Source organism: Lissotriton helveticus, chromosome 4_1 (assembly GCF_964261635.1).
Source record: "Lissotriton helveticus chromosome 4_1, aLisHel1.1, whole genome shotgun sequence".
Classification (NCBI taxonomy): Eukaryota; Metazoa; Chordata; class Amphibia; order Caudata; family Salamandridae; genus Lissotriton; species Lissotriton helveticus.
Genome location: NC_136063.1, coordinates 394826161 through 394850541, shown reverse-complemented (window position 1 = coordinate 394850541; position 24381 = coordinate 394826161). Strand labels below are relative to the sequence as shown.

Sequence of the window (24381 nt, the reverse complement as noted above, 5' to 3'; positions counted from 1 at the left end):
TGAAATGAGTAAATTTTCTTCTGCATATGTCCACTCCTTAATTGTTTTCTAAACATTTCGCATATAATAGGTAAGAAGTCCGCCAGAGCTATCGACATATTAACTTGCCTCCGTTGCTAGTGTTTTTGGTTTTGTTTTAGAAATGTGAATATTTCAACGTTTTTTCGTAGTATGCCCTGGGTTCCAGTGCACGTCAGTTGTAGTGTGAGATCCCGTTTGTCACGCCACTTGGCAGTATTTGACAAGCTTACATGTTGGCAGCCGAGCGCAGGGTTGAACTGGAAGAGGAAATAGTTCCAGATACCAAAATAAAAGAGCGCACCATTTGTTAATTGGATGCCAAAAAAAAGTGGCCCATGTTTGCAAATTGGGACACTTTTGAACTTGTGAAGACACGCTGTACCAATGTTTTACAAGGTATGAAAGAATGCATGAATTTCAGCTTGCTGCAAGGCAATGTTGGTTTTAATATCAGGGAAATCACCATTAAAAACCGTACCATCAGACCATAAAACAGGCCTACAGCCACCCAAACAAAACTGTCAGACCGCCCTTCCGGCATTGCCAGATTGCCCTATAGTCCAGTCCAACCCTCACTGAGCCTTCAGACTTTATGAAGCTTATTCATCGCTTCACGGAGTCACAATGACAACCTTTACATAGTCACCATGCTGCCATATAATTCTCCTAGAGCACTTTTTGTGTGGTAAATGTTCCAGCACCGCTTTTAACCATTTATGTTATGGTGCAGACTACAGGAACACCTGGGAAGTGAATTAGTGCTTTCCCATTGATGTGATACAACTGCTGGCTGGGTAGCAGTGAAGGACAGCTAGCCTTCCTTACTTTTCCTCTTGGTGCTTCCCCAGGGAAATAGGAATGTAATGTAGCCCCTTACTACTCCTGCACACATGGTGACCACATTTGTTCTCAGGCCTTCCTATATCTGTAGTGTGACCAGCATGAGTTACATTTTATGAGTCCCTCCGCAGAGTGTGTGTGGGGGCGCAGAATGTTGCTTACACCACTGGATGACAAGAGAGGCCACGTCACAGCAAGTGGTACCTAATCGGCTGCAGAGTACCTTTTGCTGGTAAGTTACTGAGATGGAACATACGACTCAACTCATTCAGATATAAGTCTTTATATGTACTTTCTAAAGCCATCTAATTACCATATGTTTATTTGTCCTTAAACATGAATAGCTACTTTGTGTTATCTGGTAAAACAGGTCGCTGTTCTTTTTTAAGAATTCCTGTACGTGTGCTCCTAGCTATGTCAATGATTTTATGGCCTGGCATTTGGAAAGGCAAAATCACTTTACTGCAAAATGACATCATTATGTTGGCAGGTGCCTTCTTACCTGCTGCCAGATAGCTGGTGTGCTAATGTACACTGTCATCCGAGGTACTTTCAATATTCAGATTTCTTTGTGCACTTAACTTCCTTTTCATTTTAAGTTAGTGCTGACACAATGTGACTGTCGCATCCTACCACCACAGCATGTAGTAATCCACCAATCGTAGATTGATTTGTTCGGACATTGCATGGTTTTACATGCTCTTGCTAGCCCAGTATTGTTGATGTAGAAAAAGAAAAAAACATCGCGAGTCTTCTCTATTTTGAATATTCCGAATTTTTAATAATTCGAATCAGCCTCTTCTTTTACTTCATATTGAGACGAAAGTTATCACCCTGGTTGAGGTTGCTTGATTTGATCCATAAACATGTCTTTGGAGTTGAAAGGTGATTACCGTTGTACAATCGTAAAAGTTCTTCACCATTGTTGTCCTATGGAGACCTATTGAAGTGGGGGAGTTTTGTCGCTGCTAATGTATTTCTGGGAAAGGACACACACTAGTACATAGCAGTGCATGCTCAGCCTTGGCGCAGGCAATGAGCCAGCCAACCTCAGTGTGCATTCATGAAGATATTTATTTGCAGAGCACACAAATACCCCAAGAGGGGTTCTTCCACTAGGATCATTTGATATCAAGTTGTTTGCTCAAATGGGAAGAAAGATCAGCCGGGTCTCAAGGGCTTTAGAGAAGAGTAAATAATTTGATAAGCGAGAAGGGCTACATGTAGTTGGTGCCAGTGCTTGGTTTCCAGTAAAAAGGAGGAACTGCCACCATCCTGACTTTGTCAGATTATAGGAAGATAAAGAAGGTACAGTTGGGCAGACCAAAAGCTGCCAGCAGGACTATAAAGACAAAAAAGTAGTTGAAGGTAAAGAACGCACAATGGCACATTCTGAGCTGGGCAGTAGGCACATGGTGCAAGGCTTTGAAGTCATCATGGGCCTGTCCCCCTCTTTTGGTTTCAGTTGCATACAGGGGACCCACATAGTTATTATCAATGGTTCCTTCCTTATTTCAACACGTTTCAGGCTTCCTGTGTGTCTGTGTCAGTATTTTCCTTCAGATTCAGAGTAACTGATATATATGCTACCTTAAGGCCAGGTTACTGGAAACAAAAACAATTTGTTTCTAGCACAAACGGATCAAAAGTTACAAAAAATTCAGCAACATTTGTTGCAGTGCAGTGGAAGGCCCTCCAGAAAGGTTGATTGGGCACCATTCAGTTGATTATTGCAGTATGTGGGAGTCAAACTTGTGCTAATGAGATGACAGCTTTGCCCGGGCAGTATTAACATGGTTAAAAATTACAAAATAATGAAGTCATACCATCACAGAATGTGCCATATGCTGCATAATTCGACTTTTCTTGCTGCATAATTTAGCCAATCCTAATGCATAATTTGGTATTACCATGCCAGATAATTCCAGTGGCCCTGTTTAAGACTCTTTTTGCTAAGGAGCACAGTCTGTATCTAACTGTGCCACACACTGTTTCCACAATTAATCTCATGAGGCAAACACTCTTTGCTTAGTTTGTAAAAAATAAAAACTCGAGCACAAACATTTTCAGATTACAGCCTGCCGCTGCTGAAGCTGTCTATTGTTCTGACCCTGTCTCTGATAATAGTTGCGGTGTTAGACATGTAGCTGCGTATACACGATCCATTGATTCCTAACAATACATTGTATTGTGCTATTGGTTTCTAACGAGCCCGATTCCATATTCATGTAAAATTCGATTCTCGAGTCAAGGTTATTGTTTTATTTAATTAAAACCATACATATGCACGAAACACTATATTACTATACATTTGGTAAAATAACTCTAAAAGCATACTTTCAGTATTACAGATAACATTATTATCAACTTTCATCAGCTGACAATAATGACGAGATGTTTGATTTTAAAACAAATATATAAAATTCGGTAGATTTTTAGTTGTTCCCTGTGATATGTCAGCAGCTTGACCAGTGCTGTTTTTCCTTTGTATTCAGTTATGTGTAGTCTGTCATTTATAACGAATACACTATTTCAAGTACCACAATTATGTGAAAAAACTTGACACAGATCACTTGCCTGCCATGTATCATCATGAGAGCTTTTTTTTAGCTCGTTTTCAAAATCTATATCTGACCACCTAAATGTCAGGCCAAGATCAGTTCGACATTGCTGGATGGTTCAGGGAGAAACACGCAGCAAGTACATAGGACTGGACTGGACTTGAGCCTGTCCTCTAATGTGCCCTGCACATGTATGCAAATAGCCACTAAACCCTTCATAGAGGCCTTAAACTCCCCTCTTTCTCTCAGAGAGTAATTGTGGCAGTGGCATAGACTGGAACAGTAGATTTGTGCTGTTTGGAAATGCGCTGGAGTACCCCTCAGCTGGGCAGTGGCACGAGCTCTGGGCTAGGGCTGGCGTTGTAACAGAAAGAAGAGCTATCAGGAAAGTGAGCACAGTGCACCATTTTTCAAATGTATAGTACCAGATGGTTCCTCACATTTCTTGGGCCTTTTCAGTTACAATTATTTTTACTCTAGTTAAAAATGTATTTTAATGGGCAAGTAACAATCTAGCTTTACCGAACCCATGATCAATTTTCTATTAAATCTCTGGGATGCATAAGCATAGAAAAGCCAATTGAAGAACAAAAACATCCTTGCAGTCTGTGATAATTCAGGGAGGACAAGCAGCAGTCAGTCCACGCCTTGTTAGATGAGTTATGCAGTTGGGTTCTGCCTGCAAATCTGCACTAGTTTGGTGCTGTGGCCCAGTGGTTCACAGTGCTCTGCTGCTGACATCCACAGGCCACCACTGGCTGTTGGTCGAGCTGGAGCTCTACCTACTGGTGAACTCAGCACACCCAGGCGCCCTTTTGTTTTTTATTTTATTTTTCAGTTTTTCTATAGCGCACACTGGACCAAGGACGTTGGAGCACTTTACATGAGCACCAGTTCCATTCACATTCATGTTTTAGCCACAGCGCCATTAAGCGAGGTGCCCAGAATGTAAGGAACCATAAATTGCAGGATGTTGACCCAACCCCAGGACTCTAACGTGGTTCTCCAGTTCCAAAAAATTATGGAGGGACCCGTGATGGGCCAAGGAGGCATTCAAATGCCCACCCACTGCCTCCAGATTTGGATTTGGGGGGAACTTTGGACAAAATCCCCATTCAGATTTTGAACTTTAAAGGGATACATCAAGAATGGCAGATCGCCTGTCTCTCTAATGCCAAGCTGCACAATGCCTATAGACTTGTAACCATAGGACCAAAGTCTACAATAGGATCCACAGCTGACTTCAAATTATAATTTCCAAAATAGTAATATAAAATCTGACTTGGCCATTACGTTGGATTTTAAATTACTATTAAAAAGAGTCCTTGAACCAGTTTTCTAGCTATTCGCAAATTGAATTTAATACTTATTATAGTTGGTAGTGTAAACCAGTGTTAACCTATGGGAGACACAGCCTTGCCACAGTGAAAAAAGGTTTTGGAGGTTTTCACTGCCAGGACATATAAAACTTTAAATATGCATGTCCTACTTTTTAAATACCATGCGCCATTCCCTGTGGGATTTTAAGGCCAGCCATAAGGTTGACATATAAGTATTAAAAAGGAAGGTTTAGGCCTGGCAAAGGTTTATTTTGCCACGTTAAAACGACTGTTTAAAACTGCAAACCCAAATATCAGGCTAAGTTTCTTTTGGTGCTTCATCTTTCATCTCCTATTTACCTTTATTTTCTTTATTCTCATTTATACTCTTTTCCTTCAAAACCCAACTCCTCAAATCTAATATTAGTAGAAATCACCTAGATAATATCTAAATGGGAGAGCTGTATTTTAAAGGAATTCAAAAACACTTTTCCCCCACATTGGTCTCCATACGATTTTGCAACAAAACCATTTTGATTTATTTATTTAGAAACGTATATAGTGCGCAGCTACGTCAAATGGGGTGTCCCAGTGCTACGAACAGTTAGCAGTTGTGTGTCTCTTTGCGACTAGGGGTTGGTAAACAGCCAGGTTTTTAAAATGCGTCGAAATAAGCATTCCGATTCTGTCATACGGAGGGACAGTGACAAGCTGCCCATAGACATTTACTTTGTCTGTGTCCTCCTTCCCAAGGTAATCTTTGCTCTTTTGATCAAGCCCTCTCTCTCTTCTTTCACAGTCGCTCTTAGGAGCCATCACTGCTGCCCTGCTTTACAAGCTTTTGTCTCCAAACTGATAATTGATCACATCTCCAGCAGGGCCTAGATGTGGTTGCTGTTCCTCTTTGGGAGTAGTAGCGTCTTTCACAGCAAAGATTAGAGGAAATCCCTTTGGCTGCTGCATTTATTTATGATCAGAAGGATAGGTTTTGCATGACAATAACATACAGATGACTTACTTTTTGTGAGGGCTGTCCCCACAAATAGAAGGAGTGTGTTTAATGAATTCATATTTACCTCTATCTCCACCATCTCCCCTAACGTCAGAATTTCTAGTTTGAGTTCTTTAAGGTTGGGTTAAATCTCCCTAATTCAAAGGTAGATACGACCCAGTGATTGTATGTCGTTGGTCAGGCTCCTCTCATTTTTCAGGTGAGATGGCCTGAGAACCCAGGTCAGCGAGTGCATGTAGATTTTGAACAACATTTCACATGCAACTCTTCATTTGAATGAGAGGGTGACTTTCTTTGGCATTAGCTGGCTTCAGTTGAGGAAAAATCACTTATTCTTCTATATGATGGTGGAAAAGTGTGGCTCAATGATTAGAGCGGCAGACCCTGATGCAGAGGTCTGGCCCGGACCAGGGTTCAATTCCCGCCTCGGCAAGTCTTGAGCTTAATTTCCCTGGACCTGATAATTCTCGCCTCACTGCCTATTCTAATCATGGATCCTACTCTGCAACTCTGGGCAATAGCTTGCTTAATCTCCACAACTGCCCCAACAGCGCTAGGATGCCTGGCTTCACCTTGGGGTGCCCAGGAGTGGGCACTTCACAGGGAAAGGCTAGGAAGCGTTCCACAGCGGTATGTGTACAGCGCCTTGAGACCCCTTCGGGGGTGAATGGTGCGCTATATAAGCACTACTACATTTACATGGTGACCGAGATTCTCTTCTGCTGTCCCTTAACTTGCACGAGTGTCTGAGCAGGTTGATAGCTTTAATCAAGCGCTGCAGGCAAATACTCTCTGATATAAACGATGACAGTTTATGTAGCTCTCATTGGCGTAAACACTGAATAACGACCATTTAGCAGATGGTGGTGTTCTACTTATTCCTGGAGTTGTTCTGTGCTTGCCTCACAAGTATTTTAGAAGGCCGGTGAAGGTTAGGGATTGGTCTATAATTTTCTAAATGTGAATTTCAAGATATTTAGGGTGTTTCTTTAGGAGAGGCATGATACCTCCGCGATTGATGCAATCTGATCTGAAACTCTCACTTTGAGGAGAAATGCAGTAATTAAATATTGGATTTTAAGGTCAGTGTTCATAAGAATATCATAATGCACGATACGGTGTAGGACTGTATAAGCAGAGCACGTGCTTTGACTTTGTTTTTCATCATCACCTTATCCACTTCATCGGCTGGAAGGTGCAGAAAATTGGCTCTAAGATAAGGCACACCGTCAGACTGATTTGCATATGGCCATGTCTGAACTGGGGTGGTGGAGTGAGCTAAAGAATGATGATGGATTAAACCCAAATCAGTTGACTGGGGGTGAGTGTTTGATTTGCTCAAGCACTCCGCCCATCATCCCCTTTGGTATCGCTTCATCCCCTTTGGTATCACTAAGATGAGGCTGGAGCAGGTAAGTGTTCATGGCTCTTGCCAATTCTTTCATTATCTTTGTTGATCGAAAGGAAGATAACTTCATGAACTTATATGTGATTTTTGGCACTTCATTTCTCTGGAATAGCAGCTTTCTACAATGATCCGATTTAGCCATTTACAATAGAAGCAGATCAGCAACTAAATTATACATTGTGCTCTGTCCCTGTTTGAGCCATGACTCTAGTTGAACTAGGTGCAGCCTGCGGATTACAAAAAATGCCCTGTTCCCAGTGGAGTGTGTAAACTCATGCTAGCTCTGCTGCTCTGCTAGATGAAGTCGCGGGCCTGCCTTTCACTGTAGGGGCCTGACTAGGCCTTGCACTGTAGAAAGAGGAGGGATCCCTTCTCAGGCCGGTGCACCCACCTGTGGGAAAGCGTATGGGGACACTGCAACTCCTGCATCAACCCCCAAAGTGTCTTCATATGTGACAGCCTTTTTCTTGCTGTGCCCGCATCTGTAATATGATGCACTAGTGAAACAGTTCCCTTATTTGCATGACATTCCAGGCAAATGCGGGCATACTGCCTTGGGAACGCGCTGATGCACATTTAGTACAGATGTGATCCATCTTACAAAAGGGGATGGTGACATCCTGCCAAATAAATGTATTCTTGGCTTGATTGGGTGCCCTGAGTCTGGCCTGCTATGTATGTTTTGGTATTTATTGTCCTCGTCTAAGAGGTTTTAACTTGTAAATGTTTCTGACAAGAAGCTTAAATGTGTTTGTATGTGTATATATAAAACAACAGTGATTTACACACACACACACCCACACACACACACACCACACCACACCACACCACACCACACACACACACACATTACACTAAAAAAACAAAGGTCTGAGTAACAATATAGTTAGGTGATATTTTTTAGAGACAACATAACGTTTGAAACTAATAAAATAAAAAACACTGACATTCACCAGGTATAGTTATCTCAAGCAACTGTAACTTATGCCCTAAAATAACTATACCTCGCACCCTGCCATGCACAGTGTTGTCATTTCAGATGTGGCGATGATGTTATCAAACATGTATAGAACATGTCATGAGTGTTGTAATATGTGAGATCTTAAGCAATGCTTGGCGAGGGTGCACATTACAGTTACTTTAGGGCATGAGTTATAGTTACTTGAGATACCTATGATTGTTTCGATGTTTATTCAGTGTTTTTTTTAGCTTAAATTATTACATTTTCACCTATCTCTAATTTTACTTTAACCTTAGTTTTTTCAGTGAAGTCCAAAGTTTTTTTTTGTAAAATAAGATATAATTACATCTCCTAACTAGACCAGACACAGCATTCAACCAAGTTGTGCGCAGAAAAACCACACCGTGCACAGCCTTTGGCCATGTGGGGCATGAGTTTGGGCACCCTACCCCCAGCTGCATGTGGGCTTCAATCCTATACACGCGCCCCGCCTCCCACAGAACACTCCATGGTCTTATAGGTCTTGTACGAACGCAGACAAACTCGCTAACTTTGTCAAAGTCTTACAACACCAAAATATAAAAAGTGGGCCTTTTGGAATTATCAAGGGGTGATCATATCATATATATAAAGCAGAGCTACAATCTTTGTCCAAAAATCATGAATAATTTTAATTAAATGTATATTTCAGTTACTGAGACAATGCAGCCTTTAATAACTTTGATTATTATAAAAATGTTAAAAAAAAGTTTTAACTAATGAAAAAATAAGCAAATTAACATGTCTGTGAATCTTTCTTTTGCCATAGTTTTTATGAATACATTTTTTGGGCTGAAAATTGTTAAAAGGAAAACTCAGACACGTTTTCTTTTTTTTCCAAAATTAAAACCAACATGCCTCGGAGAGTTTTATGGTTCCTTCAAGGAGTAGAAAATAATGAATGAGCAGGCATTCATTTAGCATTCACTTTTTCTTTTTTTTTAGGGCCTGTGGTCTGCGGGGTAACCTTGGGGAACTGCACCCCAAGCTGGCACAAAATTGTGTGTGCCCGACTCAGCCAGCATGTTTTTTTAATAAGTCAGTGCCCTCCTGGGGCACCCACAGCTCCATTTCTGTTGAGTGCCATGGGGCCAGCCCCAGGGTCCCTGCAACTCGCCGCGCAGAAGATAACTTTTTTTAAATTGTAGGTGGCCATCCAGAGCACCTCTGAAGCTCGCATTGTTGGAGGCCGCGGGGAGAGCCCCAGGCCCCCATGGCCCCAACCCGCTCCCCAGCGAGCACCAACACATTTTCTTTGCCCCCGCCTGGGTGGGAGTAAAGTACTCTTCCCTGCCCGGGAAAGTGTGAGCTGAGTGTGCAAGGAACAGCAGCGTCCATATAGTGGGCTCCAGGGTACACTGTACAGTATCAGGCACTAGGGGATGTGGTCCTCAGGGCCAATATTGCCACATAGAGGGGGCTGCAAGGCCCCTTCCCCTTTTCAAATAAATTCTGCCCCATTGGATGGGGTGCTGGTGGCCTGTGGAGGCTTGGGCAGGCGGCCTATGTGCCCCTCCCTTCTTATTATAATTTAGCCTCTGAGGCTGGAGTCCCCATGGCCTCAGGAGGCTTGGGGAGGAGGTCTGCAGGCCCCATCACCTTCAAATGTACATCAGCTCCAGGGATGGGGGTCCCAGGATCCTCAATGAGACTCATGGAGGGAGGCTTTGTGGCCCCTCCCCCTTATTGATCTGTCCCTAGGGAATGGGGTCCTCTGGGCCTGCAGAAGGCTCGGGCTGCATGCCCCCTCCCATTTGTATTAAATAGCAGGTCTTGGGGGATTGGGTCCCCCGGGTCAAAATCGGCTCAGGAGGGCCCATGCATTCCCCCCCACCAAATAATGATATATATTGACTCCTGGGTCTTGGCCTACCCCGTGGGTCATAGTAACATACGTTTTTTTTGCTGTGATCGCACAGGAGTATTTCAGGATCATGGCAAAAAAAAATTGGAAAAAAATGGGCCCGGGGAGGAGGGGATGTCCCGACAAGCATCTCTACCCTGACTCTTTATAAATATTTTTTTTTTACATTTTGAGGACAAGGGACTAGTTTACGGAGTCCTGCAATGGCTACTGCAACATTTTAGTTCATGTTGCAGCCAGCCAATCAGAGAACTCGCTCCTGCGAGACCCACACTGCAGCGGGAATGAGGTGGCTCAATGGGGGAAAAAAAGACCCCCAGGCCAATCAGAATGCTCTAATTTTTTAAGTGTGCTTCTGGGACTCTCGAGAGACTGTCCAGATGTACAAATATTTTTTGTACCTTAATTTCTAAAAAAACAAAAAACTACTGAACGGAATTTGTATCAAATCACAAAAAGCACTCTTTCTGGATCGAAATACAGCTTTTTGCCAAATTTTGTGTAATTCTGTTCAGCCGTTTTTTATGCTGTGGTGATCCAAAAAAGTCTATGGAAAATGCATGGGATTTGGGGTTTTGGAACCCTCTCTTTTTCTCAGACCCCGCTTGACAGATCATCCCAAACATTTCCATAACCAAACTAATCAGAAAAGTTTTGTAAAGTTTTGTAACGATCCGTCAAGCTGCATTAAGTTTAGTAGAGACCAAAATAGGAATTTCTTGTGGGAAAGCAGATCTTACTTTAACTTACCTCGTAGTAACCAGCTGTTTTACCAAAAATGTAGTACATCCTCACCCGTTGAAGTACTCCTTGAAAGGGTGTACCTTTTAAGTTCACAAACATTGGCAATAGGAGGCTTGGGCAGCTGCACCATTCTCTGGTTTCCAGGCATAGTATTGGCAATCAAACACCCAAAAGGTGATGGGCGGAACGCTTGCAAATAGTCTAACCACTGGCAGTCACTCAAGTTCTGCAGTTCATACTTTATTAAAGTTTAGACACAGTCTTTAAAACATATATTTAAAATCAGATAACATTTTATGCAACCTTATAAATACCACTTCATCAGTATTCAAACTAAAATCTCCAAGCCCTACCAACTAACACATTAAGACCCTAATCCAAACATATTTTAAGAAATCTTGCCAGTGCACATGCCACATCAAAAGATTAAATTTTTAACAAAAGTGCAAGTGAATCATTGCAGATGTTTATGTTATACCTTTTAAAAAGAGGTTTTAGAATCAAGAAACAAAGCTTGTTAAAATGATGGCAATCAGTTAAAACATGAACATCGAAGTTTTGAGAAGGTAAACCACATGTACAATTATTTTCTTTTTCTAATAAAACTTCAAATTTCTCAGCTCTTACATAACACACATTTAATGCTACCCGGAATTTTAATAGTGCTAAACGTAGCGAGGAGTCTGATAGTGCAGATAAATACAGAAATGCGTTAATACTTTCCCATGCATCTACCATATACTTTGCTGAGGGTCTATTCCTTACATACTTCAAATCAGCCCAACCTATATTCTTTTTTACAGGCAAGTTTTTAATTCTACTTTCGAAAGATGGGAGGCCCCCGCTATTTTTAATTTCTCTGTTAGGGTTCCTGCGATGTCTGCTAGTCTTTTCTTTACTATCTTAGACCACTGATATTCACTCTTTCCTATTTCAACAGCACAGAGGGCTGATATCTTCTGTGTATTTGGGATCCAAAGTTTAACCCAAAATCGCAAAATTGTTTTATAGGCTAAGAAGTTCCAGTCCTGCAAATTTCCTTGTAATATTATCACCTTGGACATTGCACCTTTGGTAAGAGCCAACAATGTTTTCAAACATTTACTTTCACACCTCTCCCAGCTTAGCTCCATACTTATTGCTTGTAACTCAGCCCCATTTAGGCAATGCGTGGGGACCATGGCATTATAGGCTGTTAAAAGGGAAGTCCAAGAAGGACCACCATAAGTCTTTTTAAAACAAACATGTTCCGCTATTGTAGCTAGTGACCTCGTCTCCACCAATTCTTTATGCATTTTCCAACTCTGCTGACTTGTGAACGTCATACCCAGATACTTGTCAGAGGACACAACCTCTACCCTACTATTACCTAACTGCCTCGTATGCAGTTTAATTTTTTTCCCAAACTGGACTATTTTTGTTTTTCCCATATTTACCTTCAATTCATTAGCCTCGCAATAATGATTACTTTTAATCAACTTCCTCTGCAGGCCTACTGAGTCATTTCCAGAAGTGCCAAATCGCCTGCATAGAGTAGGCATGACTCACGTCTACCCCCAATTTTGGGGAAGATGAATAAGTCACTGCCAACTCTCCCGGAAGGTCGGCAAAAAACAAAGAAAACAGTGTGTGGGCTACAACACAGCCCTGCCTTAACCCATTTCCCAGCTGGATTCTCCCCAAGAGGGCCCAATGTAGATCGAGCTCCAATTGAGCCCACTTCCCAGTATGTAATTCCAACAGAATTGCTATTAAGCAATTTGGAATACCCTGATGTCTTAATTTAACCCAAAGTATACTACTGGCAGTCACTCTGGGAAGCATTGCAAGCCATCGTTTTATCGTCCACTGTTGTCCACTGTGCCTACTGTAGGCCGAGGCCCACCTAATACAAATCAGTAGACCATGTTCCCATTGGGAACAGTCCATCCCAAACCTTAGTCATTTCATCTCTTCACCCCGCTGCATAATGATTTTTAATTGGGAAATTTGAGATTCACACACCATGGGTCCCAATTGCCAAACTATTGGGACCCAGACTGTCCCGGAGGTACTAAAAGCCATAGCAAATGCCCCAAGTTTGGTGTGTGGGACACTGGGATGCATGTAGCTTTTTTACATCAGCTCTCGCTCGATCCAAACTGTGTACATATGCTTTACTTTCAGATAATTAAATGTGTTATGGCTTAGAGTTAGCTATGCTTGAATGTGTACAACTACCAAAAAGAACCCCTGGCCTTTGAACCATTAGTATCTCCAGTGGGTAGTATTCTTTTAATTTCTTTTCTGGTGGAGTTGCTTTTTACGTGTGAGACACTTCTTTCCTGGGATGCACTTTGTTTTATCCCAAGATTGATTATGATTTTTCATTCAACACTGGTATGGCATAATTGTGTTGGTAGCTGGCTTGCGTTGAGTAATGAATTGGCTAAGCCAGCCTCTATGGACACATTATGAATGATGACTGTCTTTCAGCCTTTTGTGTCTTCCATGTTTTTGGAGATGTTGAATGTCTTGCCTAGTGGTAACTCATGTGAGCACCTGGACTCTGATTCATCACTGTTAATAAAATCGTTTTTTCTTTTAAAAATTCTTTGGTACCCTCTCATGTATATATCATTTTTGAGTTTTCAGATTGTTTTTCGTGTGGCTGCTTTTAAAGTACATTTCTGTGTCCTGATGATGACCTACCGCATTGTAAGTGGTCGAAATGTCATCAACGTACCTAATTCCCTGTGGGATCATTGATCTTTCATAAACTCTATACATGGACACTCACACAGCAACCATTCATCACCCCAATCGTGAATGAACAGAATGCTATACAGTGAACAAAATATTCAAGTCACACGTTTTTTAATTAAAAAAAATCCTTATATCAAATATCATTACAATTTTTCAAAGGATTAAAATTCATTCAATGAAGGAGGACTCAATACAAATTTTCTTAAAACATACGTAAACAATACACTAAATCAATTATTTAAAAAGAGAGGAAACATACAAGACAGTTACATCTGTCATTGATTTGGGCTAGTTTGTAGGAATTAGTTAAAACAACACATGATGTCAACCAACTCCTTTCCAAATGTGTTTGTCTGTTCTTCAAACTCGGCACAACAAACCTGTCGATGCATTTAATTGGATAATATGATGTACAACCACCTTCTCAAACACAAAAATTATACATTTCCCTCATATGAAATATCAATTAGTTAAAAATCCAGCAAAGGCAGATGCCTTTTTAGTGCTGCAGGTTCAAAACAGGCACAGACCCATCATCAACAAGTATATACCGCAGGTCGGAAAATATATCCAGAAACTCTCACTGATTGGAAGTTGTTGGTTTATTTGAATTTGGTCAAACATGCCGCTTAAAAATGCTGTCTGATTGTCCTGTTGAAAATATAGGATTTGCACAATTCTAATCACCTATCACCTCTAATCCAATTGAGGTCCAACGTCTCTAATCCAATTGAGGTCCAGCTTCAGTATAAATAATGAGGCCGATGTAGAAGCTAATAAGCTTTCTAATAGTGTGCTATAAGGGGGCTGCACTCATGGAATGCCTCCCTTTGTCTGGAGGCACTACGATGGTCTCCGTTTTATTGAACTGCGTTATTGCATACAAATGCAGAAAAACATAATTTTTTTAAATTATTATGAATGATGACTGTTTTTCATCATTCTGTGTCTTCCAAGATGTTTAAGACGTTTAATGTCTTGCCCAGTGGTAACTCAAGTGAGCGCCAGTCCTTTGATTCATCACTGCCATTAAAATTGGTTTTTCTTATAAAAATTCTTTGGTAGCCTCTCATGTATATCATTTTTGTGTTTTCAGATTTTTTACTTTTAACATACTTTTCTGTGACCTGATGATGACCTAACACGTTGTAAATTGTCGAAACGTCCTCCACACACCTTTGGCAAACTGGGAAAAGCATTATTTGTTATGTTCTTGTTTTAATACAGACAAATGTCACTGAATTGAAAACCCATTGCCTTTGTGACTGTTTCTTTGTGTAAACTGTACATTGTCAGTATATGTTTTTTGTGTAACAATGTGTGCATAAAATGTTTGTTTGTATATTGCATTATGGTGGTATGTTTTTACCCATTTTCTAATAATAAGTTTTGAAGAATTTCCTTTGTAGGTTCCTCTTTCTTGTTGATTCTCTTCATAATGTTTGTTTATGAAATTATTTATTTCCCTAACTATTGTGGTTTTGACATTATTGGGTTTATAGTAGGCAGGTTGGAGAGATAATTAAACTTTGGTTGGGGAAAAAGAAAGATAGCTGGTTTTTAAAATATATATATGTTTGAGGTTCTAGATAGCTAAATAGATGTCATTAGGTAAATGGGAACATTTTGTGTTTGGTTTGAAGGACAACATTGCAAGAAGCAGTTTTACATGTAATGGTTTAGCACAGGAGTCTGTTACAAACTTTGAATATTTAGTGTACAAAATTAGGCCAATTCACTATTGAATCTGAAATAGAGCAGTCAACACCAAAACATCTTACTGCCTTGACGTGAAACTCTTTACTTCACTTCACTTGTTGGCCGTCCCTTTCGAATGCAACAGCTTCTGTTTCCTAATGTCGTTGATTTGTTGGCTTGTCATGGCGTTTAAAGAAGCAGGCTTACCCAATCCTTACACAGTCTCCCAAACCACTCCTGCGGTTTATCGGTGCTGCCAATGATGCAGGAAAGCTCAAATGAGAGGCATACAAGAGCGAGATACAATTTGTTAAACCAAGTTGTACAGCTTAAAAAGCTTATGCTTTGGTTCGAAAATTGAATAACTACTGATTAGTCCATGCTATTTATTTGAAAAATTGTAGCCATTTTTTGCATGAATAGTGGGACACTGACCGACGTACACAGATTTTATATTTTGGACAATGTAAGCATATAGAAAATTAAAGGAAGATATAAAGTGGGTGAACTGTACTAGGCACACTTTGGCCAGGAGTTGGAATGTTTGCCCGCATTGCAGTACTGTCTTGTACACTGTGTGGACGCCTGGCTGCTGGGATGAGGCTATAGATAGAGTTATCTAATCAAACAGAGGCGCACCATAACAGGCTGTTCATTTGTATGGCCCGCGACAGTTCCTGACCAGTTAATTTATTTTGGGTTCCAAACCAACTTATTCACCATTAGAAGACAAATTTTCATTCAACTGATGTTTTTTCCCCTAATATTTTCTTTTTTTAGCTTTAGCACTTCATACTAGGATAACACAAGGTTCTACGATTTTCTCACAGTTCAGACTTTTTAGCCGTTAATTTAGCAGTCTCACAGAGAGTATCTAAAAAAGTCCTATTCAAATTGAAAACGTTGAGGTATAAAAATCGTATCATATATTTTTTTATTGACGTGTCGAAAATGTTTTGCTTAACTAAAAAGAAATGTAAACCCCCTCTAAATAAACACGTACCAGCTACTATGCGGTCCTTCTCCTGCAGTAACCCCCTCCCTGCCCCCACTTTGATGGGAGGATACATCCAAGCCCCATCGCATGCCATCCTCCTCCAGCTTCCTCTCTTTGCCCTGCCTATTATGCCCTGTTTTCCTTTTCTTCATCCTTCACGCCCCTGCTACCCTTTAAAATCTGTTTTATTTCAATGTTTTCTCCACTGACCATTGTCTCCCTTCTCTTGCAGACCCCATGCACTCTACATTTACACTCCTTAACCCTTGTCGTACCTCTTCCTACAGATGGTTGTTACCCACCATCTACCTTTTTGATCCAACAGCACCCTTCTATGTTGGCACCCATCCCGTTATTCTCTATCATGATGGCCCTATTGCTAAAATACTAGATTTGATTTTATACTTCTTCATTTAGAGCTTTTTTATTCTCTGTAGACATTTTTTGTTTGTAAAATACTGATTCCATTTTCTGCTTTGTTAATACCATTTTTTGGCCACAACTTTTATGTCTCCAATTTTTTTTACTAAAAATTGTTTCCACATTTAATCAAGTCACCTATGCCAGCTGGTGAGTAATGATGTTAGCACGCAATTACACATATTAGCACTTAATGAAGCATGACTGCCATACGGCGAATGGCCATATTATATCTGTAAATTAAAAGTAAAAATGTGAGCGCAAATATATGAAGAGGATCTTGAAACAGCCTTTTCCAGCTGCTGGGCCGTCATAATAAAATAAAATGAAACATGTGAAAGCTGGACGTGGGGTTAAAGTACACAGGGGCACAAAAAGTGGAGGTGGGGGAGTAGAAATACAGTGAGAAATTGGCAAGGTAGAGAGCAAGGAAGCACAAGCACACCAAGGGGAAAACAAATAGCCCTGTCAAGTTGGCAACAGAAGGATACAACTCATCCAATCAGAACAATGTGAGACCAATATGACCCTGAGAGACACGAGAACAAGAAAGGGTAGAGAAACTATCAAATTAAAAGCAGACACCTGTCATAGAAAAACAAAGCCATACAGTCATACACAAGGGTATGACAACAGGTCTTACCAAAAATCTGATCTGGTAAAGCTGTCTGTAGCAGAGACCTGAAAATATTCTCGTCTCTGCTGCCAGTTTGCTTCATTTTTATTTTTAATCCCATCTTCCTTATTCTTCTGTACTGAGGAATCATGGAAGAGTATTAGCTAGTGTCTCTTCTACCTACAGAGTACATGAAGATAGGCAATTTTTTACTTGCCCATGCTTTCCAACATTGCATAAGTTGAGGAATGCAAGGAATATTTCTTATTTTCTAAATATTTCGAAACAGAGAAACTTGTCTTTCATTGTCGTTAGGCACATGCACAATTATAGGCATAAGTGCTAATTGTTTGTCCTGGCCCTTGGTTGTGGGCATGGTCGCTGTTTCTGGACCTCCAGCTGTGTCTATGTGCAAAATGCAAACAGTGACATTCAGAAAGATTTCTAAATGTACCTTACATCATGCCCATTTTATGTGTAATGCAGATGGGCTAGTCAATGAACCACTCACAAACCGATGTACGTACATTATGTACTAATTGATCTGTTCTTTTAGGCTAAGGTAGTATGAGTGTTTACACCTTCGGACCTTCTACTAGCAAGAATTATGAGGTTGCGATCAGGAAGGCCACTGTGGTATCGGGCAGGCAAGGCCACAAGCCAATATGGTACACATTTTATATATCTATATCTAACGTAACGAAACGCTTCTGTATTTTTTAACACTGGACACTGCTGGCGTAAATAAAGTAACTGAGAAATATGAAGATCCTGTGAGTGCGTACTATCTTTCCGAGGAGGAAGCTGTGTGTGAATTAATTTCGGCGGGGCTCTGCCGCTAAGTATCGCACCGAGATAAGACTCGCCAGGGGTCGACAAGTGTGAGCCAAGCTGTGGAAAAAAAAAAATATATATATATATATATATATATATATATATTTATGTATATTTATATGAAATGAAAAATAATGGTTAAACCTTTGTTAAGAAAACTGTATTCCCTATACAAACCATGTTTAAACTACGCAAACGTAAAAAATTCTACTGTTACATTTATACTTTAATTTACAATTTATCCACCACCTTCAAATTATATTAGTAGCTCATCTTGTTGCACACTCCTTTCAGCTCACTAACCAGACAACACTAACTTAGACAGTCATAGTGTAGAGTAGAGTTTTTTAGAGTGGTGTAGGGTGAAGTAGAGTGTTGTAAAGTGGAGTATCGTCAAGTGAAGTGTCGTAGAGTGGAGTGGCCTATCGTAAAGAGAACTTGAGTGACATATTGTTGAGAGTAGTACAGTGTATAGGCATAGAGTGGAGTAGAGTATCCTAGAGTGTAGTAAGTATTGCAGAATTGAGTTGCATACAGTGGAGCAAAGTGTTGGACAGCGGAGTGGCTACGAGCGCAGTATGTTACAGTGGGATAGAGTGGATTAAAGTGTAATAGAGTGGAGTATAGTTGACTGGAGTTGGGTAGTGTAGAGTAGAATAAATTGTCATGGATCAAAGTGGTGAATACTATAGTGGTGTAGGGTGCAGTAGAGAAGAGTGATGTAGCATACAGATGAGCAAAATGTCATCAATTGGAGTACCGTGTTGTACAGTACAGTGTAGTGGCGTGTCCTATTGTGTTGGAAATATTGGCATCCAGTGTTATAGATTACAATTGAATAAAGTGGTGTACAGTAGAGTCCGGTGTCAATGTAGAGTGGAGTAAAGTGGGGTGCAGTGACAGACAAAGAGTTGCCTATAGTGTTGTGTAGTGGACTTGAGTATCATAGAGTAGAGCAGGGTGTTGTACAGTGGCATATAGTATAGTACAGTGTTGTACTGTGGAGTGAAGGGGTATTGACAGGAGTAAAGTGTCAGACAGTGGTATACAGTGTAGTAGTGTTGTAGAGTGGAGATGCATAAAGTACATTAGTGCGTGAAACAGTGGAGCTGCAAATAGTGGATTGCTGTATATACCATAGAGAGAGTTAAAGTATCATACATTGGAGTAGAGTAGAGTTGGGTGGAGTGGCATAACTTAGTGTGGAGTAAAGTACATTAGAGTGCATTGGTGTGTCGTAGCGTGGCATGGAGTGTAGTGGTGTGGAGTATGTACTAAACTGTTATACTTTTTTATGGGGTCTTGTACAGTAGCGCTCTGTCATATAGAAAAGTGTTGAATAGTGGAATAGAATGTTGTAGAGTGCCATGCAGTGTGGTAGACTTTTATAGAGTGGAGTTATATAGAGTGGTGGAGAGTGTTATACTGTGGAATGTCGTAGAGTGGAGTGGTGTGCACTGTAGTGGCATAGAGTGGATTACCGTAAAGTGGAGTAGCATACAGTAGAATAGCATACAGCTGAATACTGTACAGTGAAGGGTAGAAGAATGGTGTGGCATAGAGTGGTGTACAGTGGAGTAGGGTACAGTGGATTAGTGTAGAGTGGGGTGGCAGACATTGAAGATTCATAGCATAGAGTCAAGGAAACATAAATTGGAGTTGTGCCTCATACAGTAGAGTGGAGTGCTATGTTGTACAGTGTTGGAAACAGTCGTAAAGTAGAGCAGAGTGTTGTACAATGGAATATACTGCATACCGTAGAGTAAAAATGTGGAAAGTGGCATGTACGAGGATAGAGTCGAGTACAGTTTAATAGAGTGGCATAGAATCTAGTATAGGTTTGTAGAGTGGAGTTATAAAGAGTGGAGGAGAGCACACTGGAGTTGAGTACTGTGAAGTTGCATAACGTGGAGTGGTGTAGAGTGGAATAGCATATATTATTATTCTGAGTTTTGTATAGCGCCTGGTTACCAAATAGGCATCCCAGCGCTCGCCAGATAATAACACTACCAAAGAATAATGCAGGGTTTAAGCAGAAAACAGAAACGTCTTTAAAAGTTTGCGGAACCGGAGAAGACTAGCTTCCGAAGGAAGTTGTAGGGGCAGTGAATTCCACAAAGTGGCCACATTTATCGAAAACCTTCTGCCACCATATAGTGGACTAGTGAACAGTGGAGTTGCATACAGTGGAGTAGCGGAGACTGGAGTGGCATTTGGTGGATTGGCGCAGAGTGCAATAATGTAGTAGCGTACAGTGGTGTGGCATACAGCGTGGTGTTATAAACTAAACTAGAGTGGTGAATTTTGGTGTGGGGTAGAGTGGAGTCGAGTACAGTGGCATGGCATATGGATGTATGTGAACTTTATCAGCAGTGTTGGTGATGGTGTGCAGAGTAAGGCAAAACAGAGAATTGAGCTGCCATGCATTTTTCCAGATTTACAATTAACGCAGGGTCACACATGTAAATATGGCTTAAGTATTGTGTTGCCCATGCAGCACCATACATGATAGAATCTAATAATGCAACTAAGTTCAAATATATTTGGGGCCATGGTATAAGACGGTATCTTTGCAGTGTACCATGGTACATGGTGATGACAAGCCAGTATAAATTTAGAGAATGAAAAGGCAGCCATATTGTTTTTACTACACTGTGGCTTTGTACAGTGTTAGGGCCTTGGATATAGGTAAGTAGTAGGTCTCTATCTATTAAAACTTTATTAAAGTGGTTATAGGTAGGGACATTTATTTATGTTTCTGATATATTTTTAAATAAGTTTACAGCCATGTACCGTGGTAGTTCCAAGACATTTCGCTAAACTCCATGAAAGTATCACAGTGACAGATATCACTAAGTTTAAATGCCTTATAACTTAAAGAATACATACTCTACTTAACGGCAGTACACAAAAGCATCATCTTTGCACCATAATGTATAATCCTGACAGATTTCATGTAAATCAGTTCAGCTTTTTCGCGCTATGTCCAATGGAATAGTCTATAAAAAATGCATTGGTGGAAAAACACGTTTTGAGACCCCCCCCCCCTTTTTAGCTTTGCACCCACTTTCAATTCACTAAAAAAACTTACATTGCCTCAAAATGTAGAAAATGCTTTAGGTCTGGAAAGTTTTTGGTGATTCGTCAAATGGATGGAAAGTTATTAGGGAGCTAACATCTGAGGATTCCTATCTCTGGGAATACCACTATACCTACAGTGTGGCAATCAGATTTAACGTGGTTGCTTTCTTTTTATCAGTTGTATTTGTTATGTATTTGTTTAGTGGTTTACATAATCATGTGGCCATAAATATGTATTTTAGTTGTATATATACTAATTCTTAAACTGCACATATGCAGTCTAATTTATTTGTTGGGCTTCCTTGCTACTTTTAATAGGATTGTGCTATATATAAAGGGCAAAGTGAATGAAAGGCAATCATTATTGTTATAAAAATTGAGATTTTTTTTCCCAAGTGGCCAGTTATTATGCCCTCCATATAGTAATTTGTGTAGCTCACTGCTAGGTCACTTTTTCATTTTGTTGCACATAGGTACATAAGAAAGATGGATTTTGTTTGGCTTGTTCGGCACAGTTTTATTTTGTGAGCCAGAGAGAATGCAAAGAAAACTTATGTAAATTAAGATGTATTCTATTTGTTATGTATCTGTTTTATAGGTTTCCATTAGCATAAATAGGTGTTTTAATTGTTCATGTAGTAAAGAGGAATTTTTTTGGGCTGCCTTGCTACTTTTAGTAGTATTGTGCTACACAGTTATCACTAAGTTGTTGACCCTTGTAACTTCATTATCACTTCATAACTTCACTTGCAATAATAAAAATAATCATCTACATAGATTAATGTACATTGCTGTGAAAGCTCATTACAATCTGTTCAGCCGTTTTGCTGCTACATGAAATACATACTTCTCTGTAAAATGCATTGGAGTGCAAGTGTGGTTTGGGACACTATTTTTTCCTTTGCATCCCCTTGACAAAATGCCAATCCTTCACCAATGTAAGGGGTACAATAGGTCTGCAAAGTTTTGTGAAGATTAACCCTGGGCGTAGTGTGCGGAGTGGGGCTCCGCGGAGCTACGCGAAGTGGGCGCAAAACTACGCCCACCCGTGCACTCCGCGGCAGAAACAGACGTATTGGATTTATCAATGCTTGTGTTCTTTGGTAGCAGTGTTCATAGTTTGTGGTAACATGATAATGACTATCTTCTGTTTTTAACAGAATCAGGAGGCAAAAAATTAAGGAGTACGGTACAGCGAAGTACAGAAACTGGATTGGCTGTGGAGATGAGAAACTGGATGACTCGGCAAGCCAGCCGTGAGTCCACAGATGGGAGCATGAATAGCTACAGCTCCGAGGGCAAGTAAGTAAGAAGCTCTCATTTGATTCTAAGTCATCAGTAATATTTGTATTTATTTAATTTAGATAATGTCATGCAATATTCCGTGATAGGAACTGTGTTGGAAGTCTGTTGGGGCAATATTGCTTTGCCAACCAGACGGATGTGGGGTTGCGGGCAGCCTCTTTAATGAGTTCTGTTAATATTGTGAGCATCGCTATGTGTGAGAAATGGTATATGCAGGGCTTTAAGTGGGGTGAAAAAACTGTGGGGTTCTCTCAAAGGAGCGTGGTCAATAGCATTATGGGCTGCCGACTGTTATTTTGCTGTTTCTGTCTTTGCATCCAGATATATAATACAACAAGTAACATTGCACCTACAGCAGGCCAGGACTACTGGCTTTGTCAATGGATGTTAGTTGCATAAGATAAATAAGCAACAGCACTGGCATCTTTGTGTAAAATGTTTGAAATACTTCAGTTCTGAAATGGTGAGACTGTGAAAGAACTTGAACGAGGCCCTTTAATCCCTCCCATGCTCATGACGAGCCCGGCTCCTCATGAGCACAGCGCCACCATGCTGCATGACGAGCCGAGCTCATCATGAGCAACGGGGCGCTGCGCGCGCCCCCCCCTCCCCCCAGCACAGTGGGGAATTACCCCCGTGGCGAAGGGGTTAAGATACATCAAACGCAGGGTGAGGGAAATAATGGAGAGCATGAAAGGGACCTGGCTCACACCTGCTTTTTAGCACCGACCCACTTAAAGCCCTGGGTATATGAACATTCTTAAATGTAACTGAAATGTAATGAGAACACTCAGACCTCATATCAGTATTCTGGAGTACCCTGTCCGTAAGGCTAAAATAACTTGAAAACCTCACAGGCCCTCATTCACGTTATGTTCATAAATTACATTTATAATTACAAATCTTTGGAGTTTAGTGGTGGGCTTTATGTGTGTATCCACAAGAGATATGACACTGTGAGTGACTTTGTGAAGTGATTACCAAAGTGCCTAATTTGAGCCGGTGGCACCGGTACTTAATTGGCAGTACTGGCTCTAGTAACAGTCCACCACATGGTAGTACTGTCTGAGATCAGCGCAACAACTGTGTTTATCAAGTCAAATCCTCACTGAAAATTAATTATACCAGCCTCTCACGCCATTATTACAGCTTTGTGTGTCCTGAAATAGTCTGAAGTGTCACACTTGTAGGAGTGCAATGGTTAGGAGTTATGTTGGTACTGTCATTGGCAGTGCTGGCAGGGTATGGGTGGTGCAAGCTGCAGTGACTTTCCGAGAAGGGCCCTGGCACTTAGTTTTTTTTTTACAAATGAATTAAGCACTGCAAACATGTGTTACCATCACAGGATGTCAAAGGGCTAGTATTTTATAAAAGGTAGAGAAATGGTTGCAGGTAGGGCAGGGTTGTGGAGCTAACGAGTTCTAAAGAGCGAGGCACGAGATGAGAAAGATAACCCCCTTGGCTGTGGCCAGCAGATCTCTGATAAGGATCCTGGGAGGAAGGTCTCAAGATGTATACAGAGGAATGGTGTTTGCCTTTTTTAAGGTAGACGAGACTGTCGGAATAAAAAAGCACTTGTTGATTCAATTCTAGTGCCGTAAAGTCGGTGCTGTTGCATTGAGTAGCTCACGCAGTTAATACATTTGGGCAGTAAACTGGTTATTTTTTATAACTTGTGAAAGCCTCGCAGCTGTGTTCTGTATATTTTGCATTCATTGATGGGGCATTAGATAGAGGAGGTTTCCGTTGCCCAATAATGTGGAAATAGAGAAAACAAGTGGATGCCTATATAAAGGCCAAAGAGCACTTCGAGGTTACGAACTACCAAACTGGTATTGGAGGAGGAGCCCAGGAGGTCGACCACAATGCAGAAATCCAGACAGAAAGGGGACAGCACGAGATCAGAGACCTTGTGT

At 40.8% G+C, this 24381-nt stretch overlaps 1 protein-coding gene across 4 annotated transcripts in view; it reads left to right on the top strand.

Annotated features, from left to right (window-relative positions):
• RIMS2 (regulating synaptic membrane exocytosis 2) overlaps positions 1 to 24381 on the top strand; it is a 1857427-nt gene that overhangs the window by 1808810 nt on the left and 24236 nt on the right. For all 4 annotated transcript variants that reach the window (XM_078686898.1, XM_078686895.1, XM_078686896.1 and 1 more), the window contains one exon: positions 22321 to 22462. In XM_078686898.1, coding sequence (XP_078543024.1) covers positions 22321 to 22462 — 142 coding nt within the window. The remainder of the gene's footprint in view (positions 1 to 22320; positions 22463 to 24381) is intronic.